The sequence below is a fragment of the Geotrypetes seraphini genome, chromosome 11 (assembly GCF_902459505.1).
Source record: "Geotrypetes seraphini chromosome 11, aGeoSer1.1, whole genome shotgun sequence".
Lineage (NCBI taxonomy): Eukaryota > Metazoa > Chordata > Amphibia > Gymnophiona > Dermophiidae > Geotrypetes > Geotrypetes seraphini.
The window spans coordinates 99,650,736-99,673,970 of record NC_047094.1 but is presented as its reverse complement, the minus strand read 5'-3'; the positions used below and the strand labels follow the sequence as shown (position 1 = coordinate 99,673,970).

Genomic DNA, 23,235 nt, shown 5'->3' with positions numbered 1-23,235 from the left:
AATGTTAGTGCTTCGGTACCCTCATTAAAGATTATTGGGACTAGAAGACTAGATATTTTTACAGTTATGGGCCCTCAATGGTGGAATACTTTACCACAGTATATTCAATCCGAACTAGATATTGTTAAATTTAAAACACTTTTAAAGACTTATTTATTTAAAGATGCCTACGATTTTTCTTAATTATTTTGAAATTTTTCTCTTACATGGTTTTATAAAACCCTTCCCATTGTTCTTTCCTTTTTTTTTTTTTTTTTTTTTAACTATACCCAAATATTGTAACTTTTATCCCCATTCCTTAAACTCATGTGTGTGTTGTTTTAATTTTGTAATTTGAATTATTTTGTAAGTTTCTTCTATTTAAATTGTAATATGTACATCGCCTAGAATCTATAATAGGCGATTCATCAAAAACTGAATAAACTTGAAACTTGAAACTTCCCCAACCCGAATTAGCAAGAAAATGGCAGTTAATTCAAAACACCGCCGTTAGGCTGATATATGACTTAAAGAGATATGACAGTGTTACTGCAGCTCATAACAATCTACACTGGTTATTGGGTGAGAAACGTATCAAGTTCAAGTCTGCTTGTCTGATTCATAATATTTTGCAATAGAATTCTTCATACAATTTAAAATTTTTTTTCTCTCAATTGCATTATACTACTAGAGATCTTCTTTTGTAACCCACTTTCTATAACTCTTTTGTAATCCGCCTTGAACCGCAAGGTAATGGCGGAATAGAAATCTCTAATGTAATGTAATGTACTTCTAGAGTAAATAGTACTTTTTTGCTGCATACCTAGCATAAGTGACACCCAGGTACCATTATTTTTTGATACACCCCTCATCTATATGAAAAACATGATTTTTAGTAACAATTCATACATCGCACAACAAGAGCGTACCTAGGAAAAGGCAGCATTTTACATATTGCAGTGAGCAGTAGAACATCAACAGACCACATTAGCCCCTATTACAAAAAATTACACTGGCTATCAGTGGAGGTGCGAATACTGTTCAAATTTGCATGTATCTGCTTCAAACAAGTCTGGGGCCTATCACCTTCCTACCTGCAAACACACTTCACTCTACACAACCCCACACGTACAACCAGAAACAAAAACATCTTTGCATACCCAAAGATACAGGCTGCAAATACAAATCCTTCCTAGACAGAACCTTCATGTTCCAAGCAAACAGACAGCAATCCTGGCTGGGAAACCACATAAATAAAGCCAGACAGACCTACAACACATTCCGAAAATCAATTAAAACCGCTCTATTTGACAAATTCCTTGCTTAATCAGATGACCTCTCTCAGGTATTCTTTCCCCTTTCAACCCCAATGTATTATGTAACATCTTTCTTCTCTCATATATTCCTTTCCCATGCTTCTCCAATTTACTATGTAACATCCTTCTTCTTGCATTTTGTAATTCGTTGATTATCCAGCCTTCTTTCTATGTGAACCGCCTAGAAGTCAGTTTGACTATGGCGGTATAGAAAAATAAAGTTATTATTATTATTATTGTAAAACTAAACAAGCCAGACTAGTACAGATTGATTCTGAACAGTCAATGCTAACAGAGAACCATATCTTTCATACACACAGAACACAGAAAACACCTTCACCCAGTATGGAATATGTAATCACAAACTAATCTCCCCCTTTTTACAAAACCATAGCAGCCACAGCAGTAACAGCTACGATGCTCATAGACTTCCTATGAGTGTTGGAGCTAATACTGTCACAGCCAGTAAAAGGGGGGGAGGATAATATAGAAATATTTAGACAAAAGTTAAACTGAACCACCAAGAAGCTGAACTCTGCATACAATGCAACACCACAGAAACAGTGATTCATGTCCCCTAATATTGTGCAAAACAAAGATAGCAGATGTAAAATTTAAAAAAACAGAGAAATAGCAATCATCACTTTACAAATTAACAAATATGCCCTCCTTCCTTTTATGAAGCCGAATTAGACTTTTTTTAATCACCGGCCGTGACAGTAAAAGCTTTGGTGCTCATCGAATTCCTATGAGCATCAAAACAAATACTGCCACAGCTGGCGATAAAAAATCCTAAGGCGGCTTCATAAAAAGGGGGCCAAAGGAGGTGGGGGAATAAAACAATAATAGAAAATAGGATAATACCATTTTAATGGACTAAAACAGTTTTCAATTAGCTTTCAGAGGCCAAAACCTCTTTTCTCAGGTCAGTAATGTATAGTGCTGTATGGTATCCTGTCCTGACCTGAGGAAGAGGGTTTTAGTCTCTGAATTAGTCATAAATAAATTACAATTAGTCCAATAAAAAGATCACCTTATTTCCAATTTCTATTTATAAATATCTATCAACACAGCTATAATACTACTTTATCCTAAAGCAAAAAAAAAACAAAAAACAGAAATGTTTTTCTACCTTTGTCTTCTCTGGTTTCTGCTTTCCTCATCTTCTCATCACTCTCTTCCTTCCACTGCTTGCCCTCTCTCTGACCCTTCTATATAGTATCTTCTCTCCTTCTATGCCCCTTCCAGAAACTGACTACCTCCCCCTTCCATCTCTCTCTGCACCCCCATTGGTCTGGCATCCATCTTCTTCCCTTCCCTCCCTTCCCCCAGTGGTCTGGCATCTCTCTCCTCTCCCTTCCTTCCCTCTCCCACACCCCCATGGTCTGGCATTACACTCTCTCCTTTCCTTCCCTTTCCTCTCCACACCCAACCCCCATCATCTTGCACTTCACTCTCTCCTCTCCCTTCCCTTTTCTTCCTTCTCAATTTATTTTCTGAATCTGTCTAGACTAAATTCTTACTATCCAAGATCTCAATTTCCCTTTTCACTGTGTCTACCTACAGCTTGCCACTTCTTTCCTCACCCCCCTCCAATATTTAATTAACTCTGGCCCTTTTTTTAACTTGAATCAATTTTTTATTGAATTTCAATAAGAACAATGGACAACAATTACAAAGATTTACCAAAGAAAAATCTTAAGTTACACAATTACATCTAATAGTCCTTCTTCCCTCACCCCACTTCCCTGTACCCAATAACAGTGACAAAGGCATATTGAATTCAGAAGACTTTGCCTCTGATAGTCCTCTGAAATGACATCCTCCCATCCCCTACTCAGCTCCACATCCCTAACAAAGCTAGATATAATCAATAGTTGAGATCCAAAGTAAAGATAGGAGAAAGAAAAAAACCCACAGCTCACATCTCCAGCGCCCTGCGCCGTTCTCCCCATCAAACCACAAAGTGTATTAAAGAGAATTTAGAATATCAATCTGAGCCCAAGAACACAAAGATTAAATATATGGCTCCGTGTAAAATATGCTCGGTAAATAACCCTGAGAAATCAATGACAAAATAGTGCACTGAAACTTAAATTATAAAAGTGTAAGACTTAAACTAGCCACCAAATGATACATTTAGATAGAAAGTGTTAAGAAAACTACACTCAAGTTCCTCAGTTTGCCACACAGTTTTTGACGTATGGTAGCTGTCCTCATAGGAACCGATAGCGTGTAATTTTGTTTTTTTTCTTTTTCTTATATATCAGTAAACAACTTGTAAAGTGCTTGTGCTTGATTTTTCATGATATAATTGCAATAGTAGCAAAAATAGCAATTACTTATCTTTTTTATTTTACGACGCGTGGCAAACTGAGGAACTTGAGTGTAGTTTTCTTAACACTTTCTATCTAAATGTATCATTTGGTGGCTAGTTTAAGTCTTACACTTTTATAATATACGGTAAATAACCCGGCATTGACATTCACGAAGATCTGCAATGACTGATATTTCAAGGATTCTCCTAATCAAGGCCAAAAGGTCCAGCGAGTTCTCGGGTATGCCCAAATCATGACACCAGCGAGACTGCAACGTGTCTCTGACTGTAGGTTCACCCAAGTGTTGAAGATCTTCTTATAAGCCAGAGATGGAAACCCTCCTCCAGATAAAGAGCTAAAAGCTCTCGGAACCTGGCATCAACATCAAAAGACAGAGCTGTAGGATCTAGAGAATGGACATAATTTTGGAGCTATTTGTAGGCCAAGAAGTCACCCACCGATAGAGGGCATTGGAATTGATGATCTGCCCATGACAGCAAGGAAGCATTATCACCCAATACATGGGTCAGCAACATCAGTCCTTGAGAAATCAGATGTCAAAAACTATAATATGCCCTCTTTCTCTACCCCTTCCATCTAGCATCTCCTTTCTCTGTCCATTTCCATCCAGCATCTGCCCCCTCTCTCCACTTCCATTCAGTATCTTGCTCCCCTCTTTCTCTCCTCCCCATTTCCATCCAGCATCTGCTCCCCTCACTCTCACATCCCCACTTCCATCCAGCATAGGCTCCCCCTCTCCCCTCCCCACTAACATCCAATGTCTGCCTTTTCTCTTTCCATCCACCCCTCTTCCATCAGTTATCTGCCCCTTCTCTCTCCCTTCACCCATCATAATCTGCCCCTTTCTCTCTCTCCAACCCAATTCTTCCAGTATCCTTCACCTCTTCTGTCTCTCTCTCCCTGCACACCAATTCCATCAGCATCTGCCCCCTTGGGCCCCTCTGTATCCCGCGTGATGCATGGGGAGGGGCCTAAGGTCCTGATTTGCTCAGATGTCAGACCTTAGGCCCCTCCCTGTGCACCACATCCCTCCTGCTTTTTATTCGGGAGGAAGACATGGAGGGGATGGGATGGTTGGAGGGGGGTTGGTGGCATTTGGCCTGGCAGGAGGGAGTAGGCATCCCTCCTACCATTTTCACTGCCATGGGGGAGTCAGTGGGGAAGGCCATCAGCATGGGGGGGGGCTTTTTTCTTAATGGGGCAGATTGTGCATGTGTAACACATGCACATCTGTGCTATTAAAAAAATTAAGAAGCCCTAATGTCAGTAACAGGAGGCTGCTTCCCCTGTCACTGCTGTTAGGGCTCTGCGCATGTGTCAATTGTTCACTGAGCGATTGATCTGTCGGGTTTGTGTGCAAATTATTTACATGCACACTTGGAAATGCATCGATCACTGTTCCACAATTGTCCAGAGAATCGGCCAACTAGGATTCAACTGACTTTAATGCGTCTAGTCCTTAGTTACTATGAAACATTGGCTGTGGGTGGAACACTCTGCTCCATGAAAATGTTTGGATCAGAAATGGAATAGTACTACAGAAAATGCACTTCCTTTTTTGTTACAACAAAACAAAATGGAATTGTCCAGATCAGAATGATGTGCACTACAAAAGTGTCCTCCAACTCATCTGATAATGTGAAGATCTTTATTCCTCCAATGTCACAATAATACATTCAAACGACTCTATGATTCAATGACTCGACATGTACATGTTTCGGCCAACAGGCCTGCCTCAGGAGTCTTGAGAATCACGAAATGATGATATACAAAGAATGCCACCACTCACACAAATTCCACCAAAATTCCAAAAAGGGAATGTTTTGGTTTGTAAATTCAACTGTTCCCAACTAGTGCCTCCCTTTTTGGAATTTTGGTGGAATTTGTGTGAGTGGTGGCATTCTTTGTATATCATCATTTCGTGATTCTCAAGACTCCTGAGGCAGGCCTGTTGGCCGAAACATGTACATGTCGAGTCATTGAATCATAGAGTCGTTTGAATGTACCATTGTGACATTGGAGGAATAAAGATCTTCACATTATCAGATGAGTTGGAGGACACTTTTGTAGTGCACATCATTCTGATCGGGACAATTCCATTTTGTTTTGTTGTATTTGTATCTGTGGTTTTGTTTCCCCCTGGTTTGTTCCTTCCTTTTTTGTTAGCATCAGCCAATGTGAATCTTACCTTAGGATTCCAAAGTGGCAAAGGATCTTCTCCCAGAGGTAGTCTGTTGGGAAAAAGAGTCAAAATAATCTTACTGTGTCATAGGGAAAGCCCATCAGTATAATCAGAGACTTTGTTTCTGCATTCCAGCCAGTGAAAGCTACTTCACTGCTGTTCAGCGCTTGAAAGTTAATTGTGTTTTGTTCAAACAAGGACAAACAGCAACAGCCCCGAAGCCCTTTATATCTCTATGGGTTTCGGGGTCGTTATCGCAGCACAGCCGCTAACGCGGCTTTGTAAAAGAGGCCGTAAATGTTACCATCCACTTAGAATCTAATTTAATAGAATAGAATAAGTAAATTCAAAATCAGCAAATTGAAATTTCATAATAGAACTGCCATGAAACAGTTTCAGAAATAAAATTATTAACAGCGCTGAAATTCAAATGAAATATAATACAATGTCAGCTAACACTGTACTTTTGAAGCCATAACATTCAAATAACAGATATGATGCTAATGCTTTTCTACAATACAGTTTATCATTTAGCCGAGGGTCCAAGTGCAGATATTATACGGTACAGAGTTCGTCGGGATAACCAAATGGGAGGCTAAACTCAAGGCAAGTGTGGCAGAGCCCAGTCCAGACTCACCCGGAGCACTGCGCACATGCACTCAAAACAGTACAAACAATTACTGTAAAAAGGTGCCACAAACAAGAAAGTTTTTATTTTTCTTGACACCCGAGTCTGTTTCCTCACAGACTAAGGAAAGGCCCAAACAAATGCTTAGTTTCCACAGCCTTAAGTCACTTTCACATTTATTTTCCTTATGGGCTTGGCTTACCCTGCTTCAGTAGAGACCAGTTACCTCTGGAGGTTTTTGCACACGTCCAAAACCTTCCCAAAGGCTCCCTCAGCCTATAGTTAGGAAAGGGGAAATCTATCTCTCCCTGGGACTCCCTCCTTCCTTCCTCAGAGACTTTTCTCTCTCCTGGGGACCTCGCCTCGATGATTCTCCTCTGTGGCAGATAAACATCTCCCTGCTGAACTCCGCCCCTTGACTCAGCAGGGTTACCTTGTTAAGGTAGCTCAGCAGTGCGCTGTAAAGCCCAGTGCAGTCTGGGACATGTAGTCTGCCCAGTCTTGGGCTGGCAGTCCCTGCTGTATAGAGGTGGAATGGTAGCATTAGCGGAAGATAACCCCTTACTCTTCCACACCCCATCCCCCTTAGTTTAATACTACTGGGTTGAGCACTTGCTTCTATTTGGGGACCCTCCCTAAATGGCTGAGGGATACTTATTCTAAGGGCGCCCCCGCCTATACCATTGTGGCCTTTGCTGAGCTCATTTGTTTTTCCTGTAGCCTCCAGTAGTCATTGGGCTACTGGCTGTCACTTTCTGGATTCCCTCCAGCATTGGAGAGTGCTGGATGAACACCTTCTTTGGCGTCGGGCACACTTGACCTTTGGATACTTTGCCACCTGAGTCTGTAGACTTGGGTTTTGGGTTAAGACAATGGTTGTTTATATCAGAGTCCTTTCCCCGACTAGTTTCAGTCTTCTCAGGTCTTCTTCCCAGAAGTTGGGGGTTTCATTTTCCTCAGAGTGGGTCCCCTGCCCCTCTTTTTAGTTTTGGCCTTTGAAGCTAACATAATTATTGCACTAGATTCAGTAGCTCTTAAGTCCATTTTAGCCCCAAAACTAGCTTCTTCCAGTGGCATCCACTTAGTATGGTCAAGCTGTACTTGTCTGGTAAGAAATCCATGAGAACCATATCACTCTGGCAAACTACACCTTCTCCCCCGGTAGTCATTCTTTTGGGGGGAACTTCACTTCCTTTCATCCAGGAAGCATCTTTAGACTAGGATCCATTCCCCTCTGCTGCCAATGATCTGCCACCCTGGTGCCTAGGTGCAGGGCAGTGGTCTCAAATTTGCAGCCCACAAGGTACTATTTTGAGGCCCTCAGTATGTTTAGCATAATCACAAAAGTAAAATGAAACAGTTTCTTGATCATATGTCTCTTTAGCTAAAAATTACATTATTAAGACTTAGCCAAAAGGAAAGATTTATAAACTATAACGAGTTTTACCTCATGCAAAATTGTCATTTCTTTAATAAGACATTAACTATTTTTTCTGAGGCCCTCCAAGTACCGTCAAATCCAAAATGTGGCCCTGCAGAGGGTTTGAGTTTGAGACCACTGGTACAGGATAATAGTGAACAGCAAACCCCAGGGAGAACTCCACTGTAGCATTATTCACCCTCTTCCTAATACCAGGGGTGCATGCCTGCAGTAACTTTCCAGCACTCTGTAGAGTTCAAGTTCAAGTTTATTCGTACTTAATGGATCGCTTATTTAGTTTGCTAAGTGATAACAATATGCAGATAACATATAAGTGCTGACGTACAAATTGGAATTGACATTGTGAGTTAAACTGACGAGAGTCGTGTGGGAAAAAGGGAAGCTCTTTGTCTGGGACTTGGGCTTGGTCTTCATCCATTCGCAGGATTTCGCTCTGCATCGGTTGCTCCCGGACACTATTTCTCTGAAGCATCTCCTGGGCTGCCTTTAAACCAGATTCCAAAGCAATGATCTTGGTTTCCATTTCCTCTGAAAACTTGTGCTTCTCTTTTAGAACTTGAAAAGTCTTTTTTAAGTTCTTCTAGTAGACTCGTCTCTCTCAATTTGTGGTCATATTGGCAGATAAGGGCATCTCGTTCCCCTTTTAAATCCTCAGTGGTTTTCTTCCCGTTTTTTTTCCCCGGACTGGATTGTCTGTAAATCCTGCACTGCTCTCCAAAGCCTCTGCTTTAGCACATCAAATTCCTTTTCCAAAGTGACTCTTGAAGCTGCAGCCTTGTCACTTTCAGACTGAAACATCTGGTAGTCACTTTGAACTAGTAGCAACTCCTGGTGTAGTCACTCTTTCATTTGATTAAACTGTTGGTTCAGAGTAGAGAATGACACGGTGACAACATTCATCACCGTTCCCGTCCCCGCGGATAACCGCGGGAAACCATCTTCATGGCATTCTTTAAGGAGAGAGGAAAGAATCAGAGTATAATTGGGCACAACCACTGACCCGCAAGCTTTGCTTTGAAGAATGCTGGTGTAGAAGGATTGAAGTTGAGATAGACACTACAGAATGACAGTCTCTGGTATCCAGAGCAGATATTGTGATGTCATAATGCCTCATTCCAAAAGTGCCTAAGAGCCAATCACATCAGTGATGTCACAATGGCTTCATTATCCTTGGCTCACATAAGAATCAGAGTATGAATGGGCTCAGCCACTGACCCTCAAGCTTTGCTTTGAAGAATGCTGGTGTAGAAGGACTGAGGTTGAAATAGACACTAGAAAATGACATGGGATTATTTCCCGCGGTTATCCGCGGGGATGGGAACGGTGATGAATTTTGTCACCGTGTCATTCTCTAGTTCAGAGTTTTGAGCTGGCACTGTGCCTCCAGCAGTTGCTGAAACATGACATTATTTCTTTCTGTGAGGTGGCCAACTTCTTCCTCCAATTCCTTAATGGTTTCGGTCAACTCTATGGGCTCCTTTTACTAAGGTGCGCTAGCGTTTTTAGCGCACGCAGGAAATTACCGCACGCTATGCTTCTAGAACCAACGCCAGCACAATGCTGGCGTTAAGGTCTAGCGCGAGGGGCAATGTAGCGTGTTAAAGCCCTAGCGCACTGTAGTAAAATGAGTCCTATGTTCCTAGCTTCAAAGTCCTTGGCGGCACTCTTGCATAGGTTAAAAAGGCTGGTGTGAGAATTCCGCTCATCCTGGAACCTTGCTTCCAGACAGGGCAGGATTAACCAATAGGCCAAGTAGGCACATGCCTAGGGCCCGAAATGGTCAGGGGGGCCCGATAAAGGAGGGCATCAACATTGTTTTTACCAAACGGCGATGGGCCCCTCCAGCATTGATCGGCAACGCGCCCCTCCTCCCCAATCGACAGAAATTAAGACAAGCAAGCAATGCGGGTAAGAAAGGCAATGGGAACTGTAATTGTGCAAGCGGAGCTTCCTGTTTCCGCCTGGGTGCATGGTGGGGTGGGGCGGGGCCCTCGACAAATTAATCCTGCCCTGCTTCTAGACAATACTGCTGCTTTTTTTGTCTCGTTTAACTGAGCAAGCAGGTCCTGGACCAGCTTTTGCAAACAATCATTCAATAATATCAGTCTGGTTACTTGCTCCCTCATTCGAGTGATCGCCTCTTCCTTGTTGCCCAGACTACACTTTAATTCGCAAAGGTCCTGTTCTTTTCCTCTGGTCAGGGATAAGATTTCCTCTGTTTTAGCTTTCAGTTCAGCGTCCAACCATTCTTTCTCCTGTTGCATATTCATCATTAAATTTTTCCTCTCCTTCTCCCAGAGGTACATCTCTTGAAAATTACTTTGGAGCTTGTCGTCAGCTCTTCCAGTACCTTGGTCTTGGCTTCCATGGCGTCACTGTTCTGTACTGACTGCATAAGCTGTTCCTGCAGCCTGGTATGTTGCCACTCTGGCACTGTCGCTGCCAACTCCCGTTGAAGCTGTTCCACATTGGCACCTGCAGCCTCAGCTCTGGCCTGGGAATCCTCCCTCTGGACTATTAACAGGCTGACTTGGGCTCGCAATTCCTGCATCCTGCAGGCTATTTCTGCCTTCTCTTTTACCCAGCTGGCTTTCTCTTCCACCAGTGTGTGATATTCTCCCTTAAACACCGCTTTGATTCGACTTTTTGTTAAAAATGACGGTATATCAAATAAAATAACTATATAACTTAAAGCGCAGTTTTTCCACATGGCCAACAACCGATTCCATCCCTCAGTCTTCTCCAAATCACCAGCAGGGTCATTGCTCCCACACCTCTTGGGCTGCACTGAAGACCAGCACTTAACCTCTACCTGGAGGTCATAAGGTTCCCCTTTTCCTTTTTAGACTTTTTTTTTCCTTTGACTTAATGGCACTCCTGGAACCAATCTCTTAACTCCTCTCTGGTGGCTTACTGATGCCAGGGTACTTAGCCTCTTGTGCCTCTCTGGGCTCACCAGGACCCTGTTATAAGAGCAGCACTCTTCCTCCCATATACCCAGCTTGATTTTCAGATTGCAGCCCTTCACCAGTATAGCACTTCACTCCAGGACTCCCACTGTTTTTCTACTCTTAGGAAGCAGCCCCAATTCCCAGAGTAAGCATTTATTTCTCTCTCTTTTTGGGGTTGTGTTTTTCTCATTTGCACAGTCTGAAGCAATGTCTTTACCTACTCCAGGATTTTCAGCTAATTCAATTCCCTCAGCAGCTTTAAAGTTTCCTCTTTTCTTCCCTCTGTTGAGCTCTGGTAGCTACCTCCACCTGAAATCAGTGAGGTAATTAAAGCACATCTCACTTTCTCAAAGCTGTAATGCACAGAAGGTTCTGCTGATTTACCAGGTGTCACCAGTGGCTTAATTAAACCTGTCAGCATACCGGAGCTGTATACATAAAAACACTTTTCTTTCTTTTTTTTTTCTTGCTTCAAAACAAGAGAAAATAACGGCTGCTTAGCCAGCATTACCTTAACTCGGGGGTAGGCAATTCCGGTCCTCGAGAGCCAGAGCAGGTTTTCAGGATATCCACAATGAATATGTATGAGATGGATTTGCATGCACTGCCTCCTCGAGATGCAAATCTATCTCATGCATATTTATTGTGGACATCCTGAAAACCTAACCTGGCTCCGGCTCTCGAGGACCAGAATTGCCTACCGCTGCCCTCTCTTCCAGGGGTCTCAAAGTCCCTCCTTGAGGGCCGTAATTCAGTTGGGTTTTCAGGATTTCCCCAATGAATATGCAAGAGATCTATGTGCATGCACTGCTTTCAATGCATATTCATTGGGCAAACCCTGAAAACCCAACTGGATTGCGGCCCTCAAGGAGGGACTTTGAGATCCCTGCAGTCTCTTCCATGGAGCTGGTCTCCTTTCTGGTTCAGAAACAACCAAACAGAACTTCCTGTACTGAAGTCCCCAGCCTCTAATTGTACCTGGGCCAGTCTCTCTGGGTCAGAGACTGTACATCTCGCAGTGGTGCCTCCATAATGTGGCAGAGCCCATTTCAGACTCACCCGAAGCACTGCGCACACGCACTCAAAACAGTACAAACAACCACTGTAAAAAGGTGCCACAACAAGAAAGTTTTTATTTTTCTAGACACCCGAGTCTGTTTCCTCACAGACTAAGGAAAGGCCCAAACAAATGCTTAGTTTCCACAGCCTTAAGTCACTTTCACATTTATTTTCCTTATGGGCTTGGCTTACCCTGCTTCAGTAGAGACCAGTTACCCCTGGAGGTTTTTGCACACGTCCAAAACCTTCCCAAAGGCTCCCTCAGCCTATAGCTAGGAAAGTGGAAATCCCTCTCTCCCTGGGACTCCCTCCTTCCGAGACTTTTTTCTCTCCTGGGGACCTCCCCCCGATGATTCTCCTTTGTGGCAGATAAACATTTCCCTGTTGAACTCCGCCCCTCGACTCAGCAGGGTTACCTTGTTAAGGTAGCTCAGCAGTGCGCTGTAAAGCCCAGTGCAGTCTGGGACATGTAGTCTGTCCAGTCTTGGGCTGGCAGTCCCTGCTGTATAGAGGTGGAATGGTAGCATTTGCGGAAGATAACCCCCTATTCTTCCACAGGAACTTGTTTATACAGTTAAACAAGATATAAGGAAATGATTTAGCTGCAGTGTGTTTAGCAACCTAATCCTGGTGCAGAATGAGTGTATAGTGAGGGACAGGCAAGCTCTGCAGGACTCCAGGAAACCTGCCTTTTTCTAGTGACTGAAAACACAATACTGTATCGAAGCACACCCACATACACACAAACACACACTGGCCGCAACTGGTGGGGGTTTTTTTTTCCTTTTCTTCAGCAGCAATACCATAATCTCACCACCGCTGATGAAAAGAGAAAGGACAGTTATTCTTTGGTTGTTTTTCTGGGGGAGAAAGGTTTTTGTGTGCTATTTATGGGGATTCCTCAGGAAGGCACTGGGTGACGAAACATGGACCTTATCGGTTTAATCATGACTTGATGATGAGTTTGACTGTTGGGTTGACTGGAAGGGCTTTTATCAGCCATCTACCATGCTTCTGGGATATGCTGTGCTATATAATATGTGCATTATCAGCACCTTGGCTGAATGTTTGATTTATCTATTAATATTCTGTTTGATGATGTTATTACAGTTGCCCTTAACTACTTAACGCTGGGTTATACTTAACTACGGAAGAGCTTCTTACCATGGACCGGTGAGGTAAATGCTCCGAAGCTCATAGCAATTGAATGACCATCTGAGCATTTACCTTGCTGGCCCATGGTCAGAAGCTCTTCCATGGTTTAGTAAAAGGAACCCTAAGGGGCTCATAATCGAAATGGAAATACATTAGAGCATGGATAGGGAACTCCGGTCGTCGAGAGCCGTATTCCAATCGGGTTTTTAGAATTTCCCCAATGAATATGCATGAGATCTATGTGCATGCACTGCTTTCAATGCATATTCATTGGGGAAATCCTGAAAACCCGACTGGAATACGGCTCTCGAGGACCAGAGTTCCCTACTCCTGCATTAGAGAATGACACGGGGGAAAATTTATCACCGTTCCTGCCCCGTCCCCATGAGCTCCCCGTCCGGCAAATTGTCAGATCCCACCCACACAAGTCTTAAATAGTTATGATTTTATACTGAACTTATTTTATTAAAGTATAAAAAGAGACTATTCTGTACAATTATCATTTTATAAACACAAATAATACAGAGCAAGGATCAACAAAACCCCTGTCTCCCCCTCCCTTTCACAAATATCCCCTCCACTATTATGAAAACTGAACAAACCAAATTACTACAGAATGCTACATAGAAAAATCAAGCTAACAGAATACTTCAGTCACACATGGCAGGAATAGTGTTAGGGGAGTTCAACTGGGGCAACTGCCCCCTGGTCAGAGAGAGAGAGAGAGAGAGAGAGAGAGAGCCCTAAGCTAGCTGGAAGCTAAAGAAGCACAGCCTGGGCTTTATGGTCCTCAGTTATGTCTAATACCAGCTCTAGCAGGATACATATTTCAAATCTGAAATATTCTAATCACAAAATATAAAATACATTTTTTTTCTATCTTTTGTTGTCTGATAATTTTATTCTTCAAATCACATTGGTCTCAGGCTTTGGTTTTGGGTTCCTTCTGTCTTCATCGTGGCATGGCTGGCTCCTGAATGTAAAATAGGCGCAAGAGGAGTTGGGGAGGAGATGCCGAGTCTGACACAGGCGCAATTTTTTTTACCACAGGAACAAGACTTTTCACCGCTTCCACGGGACGGTGAAAGGTCTTGTCCCCATTCCCGCGGGGCGGTGAAAGGTCTCGTCTCTATTCCTGCGGTAAACCAGTTGCAAACGTCCCCGTTACTGCGGATTTACCGCGGTAAACGGTCCCCGTGTCATTCTCTAAAATACATCTAAAAACCCGCCTAAATCAGCACTTAGAAGATCAAAAAGACAGGTCGCCCAAGTGCTGATAATCGAAATGGGTTTTAGACTTATCTAAAAGCAGCTTAGGCCTTTTTACTGCTGCTGTACACCCAGAGCTGAAAGGGGCGTTTTAGGAGGAATGGTGAGGGCGGGACATGGACCGACCTAGACTTAGTCGTACTGCAAGTATAACCAAAGGTTTTATGAGGCTGCTTGGACGGAACTTTTACGTTGTGACTTAGGCCATGGAACAACAGGTCTAAATGCCCAGAAGGTATCTAAAGTGATCAGATAGCCACTGCAGACAAAAAGTACAGACCCACACACACTCATCCAGTGATCGCTGACCCCCCCACACACACACATACACACACCCCACACACAGGGTAGCACATGTACTACAACAGACTGAAATCAGCATACTATTATATTATATTTTTACCATTAGGTTCTACGTAGTGAAAGGCAATTTGAAATGATGACTGAATCAGGAGGAAGAGAAAGCTGGTGTAATATATCCATTGCAGAAAAGTCCCTGTCAGTCCTAGAAAAAAAAAGAAAAAACTTTTGAGTGACTATATAGCAGTAAGGATAGAACATGCAGTAGGACCCCAGCATACATATCCCAGCCTGCTTCTTGCGACTCTGGGCCAGTCACTTAAGCTCCATTGCTCCGGGTACCACAGTTAGATAGGGAAAATACTTGCGTGCCTGATTATCCAACAGATTTGGGCGACCCTCTTAATGAAAAAGGGCCGTTAATAAATCCCAATAAATAAATAAATTAACACCCCCCCCCCCTTTTACTAAGATCTGGTACTCTATGAGCGTCGGAGTATTTAGCGCTCCAGGCCGCAGTAGAAACCTCGACCCGCATCTTAGTAAAAAAGAGATCATTCATTCATTAATATGCAACTTCTTTAAATTAGTCCCTTTATTTTCTTACTCCTGCTACTTTATTTTATCTGCTACTTTATGAAGCTATGTTAGGCTTTTTTATCGCCGGCCAAAGCAGTATTAGCGCCGATGCCGATAGGAATTCTATGAGCTTTTACCACTGCGGCCAACAGGCTAGGGATGTGAATACTGAGGGGACATACAGCTGTGGGTTTACCTACGGAGCCCAACCCTCTTGCACCCATCCTGCCCTGTTCTCCTGGAGGATCACTTGACGCACTTCTCTGGATGTTCTGCGTAACCCGTTCGCGGGAGCGTTAATTCCAAATAGGAATTCAAAGGGTGTTATAAATTCAGGTGAACAAGTTATTTCCCTGTCGGTGCGGGCTTAGAGTTTAAATTGTGTAGGAGGTTAAAATAAGTGTTGGTTAATCCCATCCTAAAAACCGATTGGACAAAATCATTGCAAAAACACAGCTTGAACCGAGGCAAAAGCTACTTTGACCCATGTCCAGTGCAGCATTTTCAAATGCGGCCAGTGTGCACCACCACCCCCACTTTAACCAAGTCATGGTCAAGGTTTCTACCATGACCCAACACTCATAGAATTCCTATGAGCATCAGAGCATATAGCGCCCCAGGCAGTGGTAGAAACTTCTACCGCGATTCAGTACTATTGGCTGCCCTCTCTCCCCCTCTCCTCGGCAGACTTGCACTCCTGCAGCTGCGTTGTTGGACACATCGAAGGGAAACTAGATTTCACTTCAGGGGTCTGCTGTTGGCGGTGCCTGGCCTTGCCTGTCCGGTGACTGGTGTCATAGTGGTCTTCATTGGCGTGGTTCCTGGTCCTGCTTCTTTGGTAGCAGTCGGTTGACCTGGTTCTGCAGACTGAATTTACTATCAAGCCGCCTCAGAGACTTTTCTGTCTCTTAAAGTTGTTTTATTTTATTTTTAATTTTTTTTTATCTTCTTTCTTTATTTCTATTTCTTTGATTTTTGATCTTGGAAATGTATTACATATTTTGATCAGGTACTTTAGCTAGATTGTGAGCCTTCGGGACAGATAGGGTCGTTTTTGTCAAGTACCTAATTTATTTTTAGTTTTGATACATTGTAAACCGTTTAGGTCAGTAAAATGCAGGAGCGGTATATCAAATCTTAAATAAACATCAACTGCGGTAACTGCCCTGAAGCCCATAGAGATTTAAAGGGCTTTGGGGGGGGGGAAGGGGTAAAACGCGGACCTCACGGACCTCACGGATCTAAAACCGCACGTCCTTAGAAATCCGAGGTCCGTGCATTGACAAGTCCGCCTTCACTTTCCCTGCAGCTCAGCTCAGGCTCCCGGCTCCCTCGCGGACCTCACGGATCTGAACTGCACGTCACATCCTTAAAAATCCGAGGTCCGCGCCACTTTTAGTCTCTGGCTCTGACAGAGCTCTATGACAATTTAACTCTGACAGATCCTAGCATAGGGAAGGAAAAGCATTAGGATCCGTCAGAGTTAAATTGTCATAGAGCTCTGTCAGAGCCAGAGACTAAAAATGGCGCGGACCTCGGATTTTTAAGGATGTGATGTGCAGTTCAGATCCGTGAGGTCCGCGAGGAAGCTGGGGGCCTGAGCTGAGCTGCAGGGACAGCGAAGGTGGACTTGTCAATGTATGGACCTCTGATTTTTAAGGACGTGCGGTTTTAGATCCGCGAGGTCCGTAAGGTCCGCGAGGTCCGCGTTTTACCCCTTCCCGCTTTGGGGCTTTTGTCATGTAGCCGCTGCTAGCGCGGCTTTGTAAAAGATAAGTGGGGTTAGATCTGTGTCCCTAAGTGTGGTTGCACAAACGGCTGCCTTAAATCTCATTCCCCTCCCCCCCTCCTTTTTACTAAGCCGCGGTAGAGCACTAAATGTTCCGACCCTGCTCCGATGCTCACAGAATTCCTGCGAGTGTCGGAGCGGAGCACTTAATACAGGGATTCTCTTTGATCTGATCGATTCAAGTCGACATTCAATTACAACTGTTGCTGGTTAGATGAGGCGGAAATATCCAGACAGAGTTACGCAGTTGAATTTGCCGTTCGATAGCTCTTGAACCGCAAGAAGTCCACTTGTTTGCAAGATTTTATAACAGCATGTCTTTTCATTCGGTGATTTAATTGTCTGCCTTTTCAGGGAGAGGGGAAAATGCACTCATAATCATACAAACAAAACTGCAGACTGTGACTTTTGAGATGCTTTACTGCTGTCGGCGATTCTCGGTGAATTTGACATACAGGCATTTCGTTGCTATTCTCCATTTTTTGTGGCATATTTAAGCCCCCTTTTTTACCATGGACCCCTGACGAAGGTTTGTCCGAAACACGGACCGTGTCGGGTCCCTTGATTGGTAAAAGGGTTTTATATACTGTTTTTTTGTCATATTAAATTTTGCCTACATCTTGTACACAGTCTGCGGTTTTGTTTTGTTTGTTCCTGGTTGGTTTTTTCTACAGATCAGGTTGGACCTTTTTTTGCTTTTTTGGGCCTCATAATCATACAAAGCATAAAGCATTTCAATACACTTAGGGCTCCTTTTACGAAGGCGTGTCAGGGCCTTAACGCGTAGAATAGCGTGTGCTAAACTTCCACACACGCTAGCCGCTATACCTCCTTTTAAGCAGACAGTAGATTTTCAGCTAATGCACGCTAATCTGCGTGCGCTAAAACCGGTAGCTCACCTTCGTAAAAGGAGCCCTTAAATAGATACGCGGGATAGAAATTTTTAAAAAATAAATATGAAATAAATAAATTTAAGAATGGGACAAGTGTCTTGAAATGCTTTATGTTATATGTGGCAGTCGCAGGGAAACCCGATTTTATGTATGGGATACGGAAACCGCATAGTTATATGCGGTATATACATTTTTTAATAAATGAATTTTCCCTTTCCCTGAAAACGCAATAAAATTTAGTAACTTTGAGACAAAACCCCCATCATAATGTTCACAGTTTGATTGATTGATTTTAGTTTCCTAGAAGTGGAAAAGGGGTGTCAGGTCAAAAGCGCGCCGGGACAAAGGCGCGTGCAGACAATTGAGCGCAGCGCGGAGGCGCGCGCCGAAGAAAATTGCTGTTTTTAGGGGCTCCAACGGGGGGGCGTGGGGTGGAACCACCCCACTTTACTTAATACAGATTGTGCCGCGTTGTGGGGGCGTTGTGGGGGGTTGGGGGGTTGTAACCCCCCACTTTTTACTGAAAACTTCACTTTTTCCCTGTTTTCAGGGAAAAAGTTAAGTTTCCAGTAAAATGTGGGGGTTACACCCCCCCAAACCCCCCACAACGCCGCCGCGATCTGTATTAAGTAAAGTGGGGGGGGGGCTCCCCAACAAAACCTCCCGTCGGAGCCCCTAAAAACAGTAATTTTTTTGGCGCGTGCTTCCGTCTTGTGCTCAGTTGTTGGCGCGCACCTTTGTCTTTCGCGATTATGTCTATGAACCGGAAAAGGTTCTATTTCAGAACTGACCTCCTGATTTTGATTTGATTTTCTTTATTAATACTGTAACCCAGTGTTCTTCAACCACCGGTCCATGGACCGGTGCCGGTCCACAGAAATTTCTTGCCGGTCCACAGGGCCGGCACGTGCATCAGGCCCAAAACCGTGTTCTTCAACTGCCGGTCCGCGTTGCTAATAAGATTATATTGTGTGTATATATGAATGGAAAAAAATAGTGTTACAATTAGGACTATGGGGGGCAGGATCTGGGGTGGAGATTGGGTAGAGATGGGCAGAGTCTGGCCCACGACTTAGCCCAGTGTTCTTCAACCACTGGTTGCCGGTCCGCAAAATAACTCTTTTATTTCTGCCGGTCCGTAGGTGTAAAAAGGTTGAAGAACACTGCTGTAGCCTATAAGGGCTGACATTAACTCTGATTCCGAAGTGCTCCTGCATCTACTACATATGAGTAATTGTCATCATATCAACAGAGACTGTCTTCGCAAATAGACATATGAGCTCTCTCCCTCCCCCCCACAACACACAGTAGCAATTTTAGATTTTTCCAAAGGAACAGATCACTGCTACAACAGCAAGGCACAATGTGGGTTTATTGTATATAGTGTTTTATGGGCAAGTTATTGCATTAAAACAAGATTATTGAAAGCTTAGAATAATAGGTGTACAGCAGAAAATTAAGATGTGAATAGTCCGTTTAAAAAGGGTATTCAGCCAGCTTATAACTAATTCACCTAAATGGAAGGGATATCCGAATAAGTTTGGCTGGCTGCATATAGAGTTAGCAGTAAATGGATGACTTTACCCAGTCTCCTGACCTGAGGATTACTCAGTCAGAAAAGTCCGTAGTCGGGAAGGGATGCAGAACCCAGGGAAGGGGCGCATTGCTTCTACAGCTCCAACAAACAGAATGCAAAGCCTATAAACGGCCTTCCGGGGGGTGCTATACAGTTCTCAGCCTAACATGGATATGCTTCAATCAATGATCTGAATGTTTAAAAAAAAAAAAAAAACAACAACAAACAGAGAATTTCGTTTCTGCAAATTGGCACGAAACGAAATGAGATGTGGCAAAATCACTCCGAATTTAGGAAGTTGGTTGGTTGGGCTGAGAACTTTTCAGCAACCCTTTCCTATATCGCCCTCTTCGTTTTCAGCAGGCATCTTCGGAGTTATTAAAAGTTTGCGCCAGGTTGGTTTGGATTTTTTTTTTCCCCCTAACAGAATTGTCCCATTTAATTTCGACGAGGAAAAGCGCCTTTGCAAACTTGGACTAAATCTGCGGCTGAGCTCTTGAAAGCACCCCATGCAAAGCAGCGGTAAGAGGTTTTTTTTGTTGTTGTTTTGTTGTATTTTAAATCCTTTATTGATTTTCAGATTTTGACAGTGCAAAACAAATATATTAAACATGAGCATTATACATAACGCACGGGGAGGGCATAAGAGTCCAGCCCTCCGCGGTTGTTTGATGAAAATGTAAACCATAGTTATTCTTGCTGTTGTATTTCTTTCTGCTTAATAAAATAGATTTGAACATAAAAATACACACAGGGGTCCTTTCATCACGTGCTAACCCCCGCGGCCGGCTAAAAAACTAACGCCTGCTCAACGCAGGCGTTAGCGGCTAGGACGGCAGGCAGTTTAACGCGTGGTATTACGCGTGTTAAACCCCTACCGCAGCTTGATAAAAGGACCCAAAAATTAATACATTACCAATCCTTTTCTCCCTCCCTTCCTCACATAACTATTACGCTGCATGTGCATATATTATTGCAATATTATAGATAAATACCTTTATCAAACCCAAATACCTTCCCCTCCCCCCACACCACACCCCTGGATGTGTAAGGAATCTGTAAAAAGGGAGATAGATACCTGACATTCATTGCAATTCAACATATCAAGTTTCAAGTTTTCAAGTTTATTTAAATTTGATAAATCGCTTATTACATACTAAGCGAATAACAGTAAAAGTATAGGATAGCTCTAGAGTTCGTTATACAGCTTTACAAGGGGTTAAAAACAAACTAACAGAACAGACAAACTCAGATACATAAGGGAAAAGGAATAGGAAGGGACTCCACACCTTATTGAATGTCATACCAGACCCCCAAACACTCCGCATTCATTCTCGCATATTTAGACGTGGAATAAATATTACAGTCCTACCTTTCATAGTGGCATGTGTAGGCTTGGGCAGGAGAGGAACCACCAGAAGAAAGACGAGGTAGACCACAGAAAACCCATTGTGCCGGATTGATATAGCTGAAGGCAGAAGAGCAGGGGTTTACCATTATGGCAGGACTTGCAACAGTCTAGACTAGACTCAGAGGAACAAAGCCTGACTAAACTAGTTATTAATGGATTTCCAGTCTCTCCTTAACTCGCTAGAGGAAGAATTACAGTGGAAGAACATACTTTAATGTAATGAAACGTTTATTTTCCACCTGTACTCCTCTGGGGCTCTACCGCAGACTTTTACCAGCCTAATCTCTGTGTAACATTTAAACTATGTTCCATGAAAGATCCCATTTCATCCTTGAAAACTACTGTCAGTCCTGGCATGATTCCCCCCCCCCCCCCCAAAAAAAAAAAAAAAAAAACCTTCTTCCGAGGGAAGGGATTTTATAAAGAATGTGACTTTCCATGATGAAAGTGAAACACTGCAATTTGCCCAGGTCTCTAAGGGCACCCTCATTGTATCAGAAACTGCAAAACGGCTCGTGCACGAATGTGGGGCTCGTCTAGAAAGAGCGAGCCTAGCCTAAGGTTTCCATAAAGCTTCCGTGCAGCGGCTTCCCCACCGGTCAAAACAAGGAAGAATTCATTTCACCGGACACCTACGTTCTTACAAATTAACAGCAAAGGAACACGGAATATTGTACTAAAAGTTATCCTCCCCCGAGAATTTAAGTTAAACTGAACCAGGAACAAACCTGTGAAGGACCATTAATACTTTTCAGCGTAAGCCTGCTATCTGTAATCACCTTTCTCCTAGTCTACAACTTACGTCAAGACTTACTAGGTTGTCACTTGAGAAATAAGCTTTATATAGCATGATCTTTGGTTATTATTGCAGCTGTTAAACCACCAGTTCTGACTTAAGAAAGTCGAGGCTATCTCCCCGAATTTAGAACATAATGCATAGACCTGGCTGTCTTCTGTGGCCATGGCCAAAGGCCCTTACCTGCCAACAGGGAGAGAGGCAAGAAGAATCGGAATACCAGCCCGCAGGCGATATCACTAGCCATGGTCTTTTCATGCCCAAATCCCGAGAGCAAGAGCCAAGAACTGGACCGGATCTTCCTTTACATTCAACAGGTAAGTGAAAAGAGAAATAAAAAACCCTAGCGGCTAGTGTCTGAGCAAGAACCGGGGTGAAAATCGCTCCAATTGACAGCCGAGCTATTGTACTGAGGACGTAATCTTTGCTCCCCTTGGTGATGGAAAATGTTGACCTTGGCTTGAGCTCTCCCACTGGTTCTCAGAGCTGAGCAAATGCTATCAAACCTCATTACCAATTGTTATCGATCTGTCTTCTATTTCCTCCGCCCACCTCCTCCCTTATTTGCCTTTCCCCCTCCCTTTAAGGAAAAGTGTTGGTGGACAAAAGATAGAGGGCACATTGGGGAAATAAAGATCTGCTGATGCAGACGTTCTCAACCCAAGCTTTGGGATACACCTAGCCAGTCATGTTTTTTTCAGCATATCCATAATAAATATGCAAGGAAACAGACTGAGATAGAAATGAGGGTGGGGGGTGGATATGGTGGACTTCCTGAAAACCTGACTGGCTAGGTGTATCCCAAAGCTTGGGTTGAGAATCCCTGTTCTAAAGCCATTACTGTAATCAAATTGTGTGGCCTCCCATCAGACTCAAGAAGCAAGGCCCTGGAAACATCTTCCTATCCTGTTCCAGTAGCATATATTATTGTACTCCAAATGTGTAAAAATATATCCCAATTCAAAACCTCCTTCTTGAACCCCCATTTTCTCTTTGATCTTAAATAATTTATTCATCTTGTCTCCTACTGAGTTGAGTGGAGGGTTCTCTGACCAGCATCAATTCCTTGGCAGAGTCAGGCTGTAACAACCCCAGTGAATTTCATTATTTTTAAAGGTGTGAGAAATAATTTCTGTAAGAGGCTGAATTAGTACATGGATGAAACTTGTGAATAGTACCATCAAGCCTAAGTCTTCAGCCCAGATTACTATCCATAAGAACATAACATAAGAATAGCCTTACTGGGTCAGACCAATGGTCCATCAAGTCCAGTAGCCTGTTCTCACGGTGGCCAATCCAGGTCACTAGTACCTGGCCAAAACCCAAGGAGTAGCAACATTCCATTATCTCAGAGTAAAGAAGATTCCGGAACTCCACATAGTAGCAACATTCCATGCAGAATCCCCAAAGAGTAGCATGATTCTAGAATCCCAAAGAGTAGCAATATTCCACGTTACCGATCCAGGGCAAGCAGTGGCTTCCCCCATGTCTTTCTCAATAACCAGGCATCTTTCATATACATTCTTAATCCAATTATCTTTAAGAACAAAACAGGGCAAGCTTAGCTATTGG

The 23,235-nt window shown here is 43.3% G+C and overlaps 1 protein-coding gene across 6 annotated transcripts in view; it reads right to left on the bottom strand.

Moving 5' to 3' along the window:
* The window catches only part of LOC117369215 (piezo-type mechanosensitive ion channel component 2-like), a 209,942-nt gene extending 187,811 nt beyond the window's left edge, over positions 1-22,131 (bottom strand). For 5 of the 6 annotated variants that reach the window (XM_033963416.1, XM_033963420.1, XM_033963419.1 and 2 more), the window contains exons 1-4: positions 21,847-22,131; positions 20,829-20,924; positions 14,723-14,824; positions 5,823-5,865 (exon numbers count right to left, since the gene is read on the bottom strand). In XM_033963416.1, coding sequence (XP_033819307.1) covers positions 5,823-5,865; positions 14,723-14,824; positions 20,829-20,924; positions 21,847-21,910 — 305 coding nt within the window. In that variant the 5' untranslated portion in view covers positions 21,911-22,131. Of the gene's footprint in view, positions 1-5,822; positions 5,866-14,722; positions 14,825-20,828; positions 20,925-21,681; positions 21,778-21,846 lie in introns of those variants that run through there. The other variant, XM_033963418.1, reaches the window with a different exon arrangement.
* Between the last annotated feature and the right edge of the window lie 1,104 nt (positions 22,132-23,235).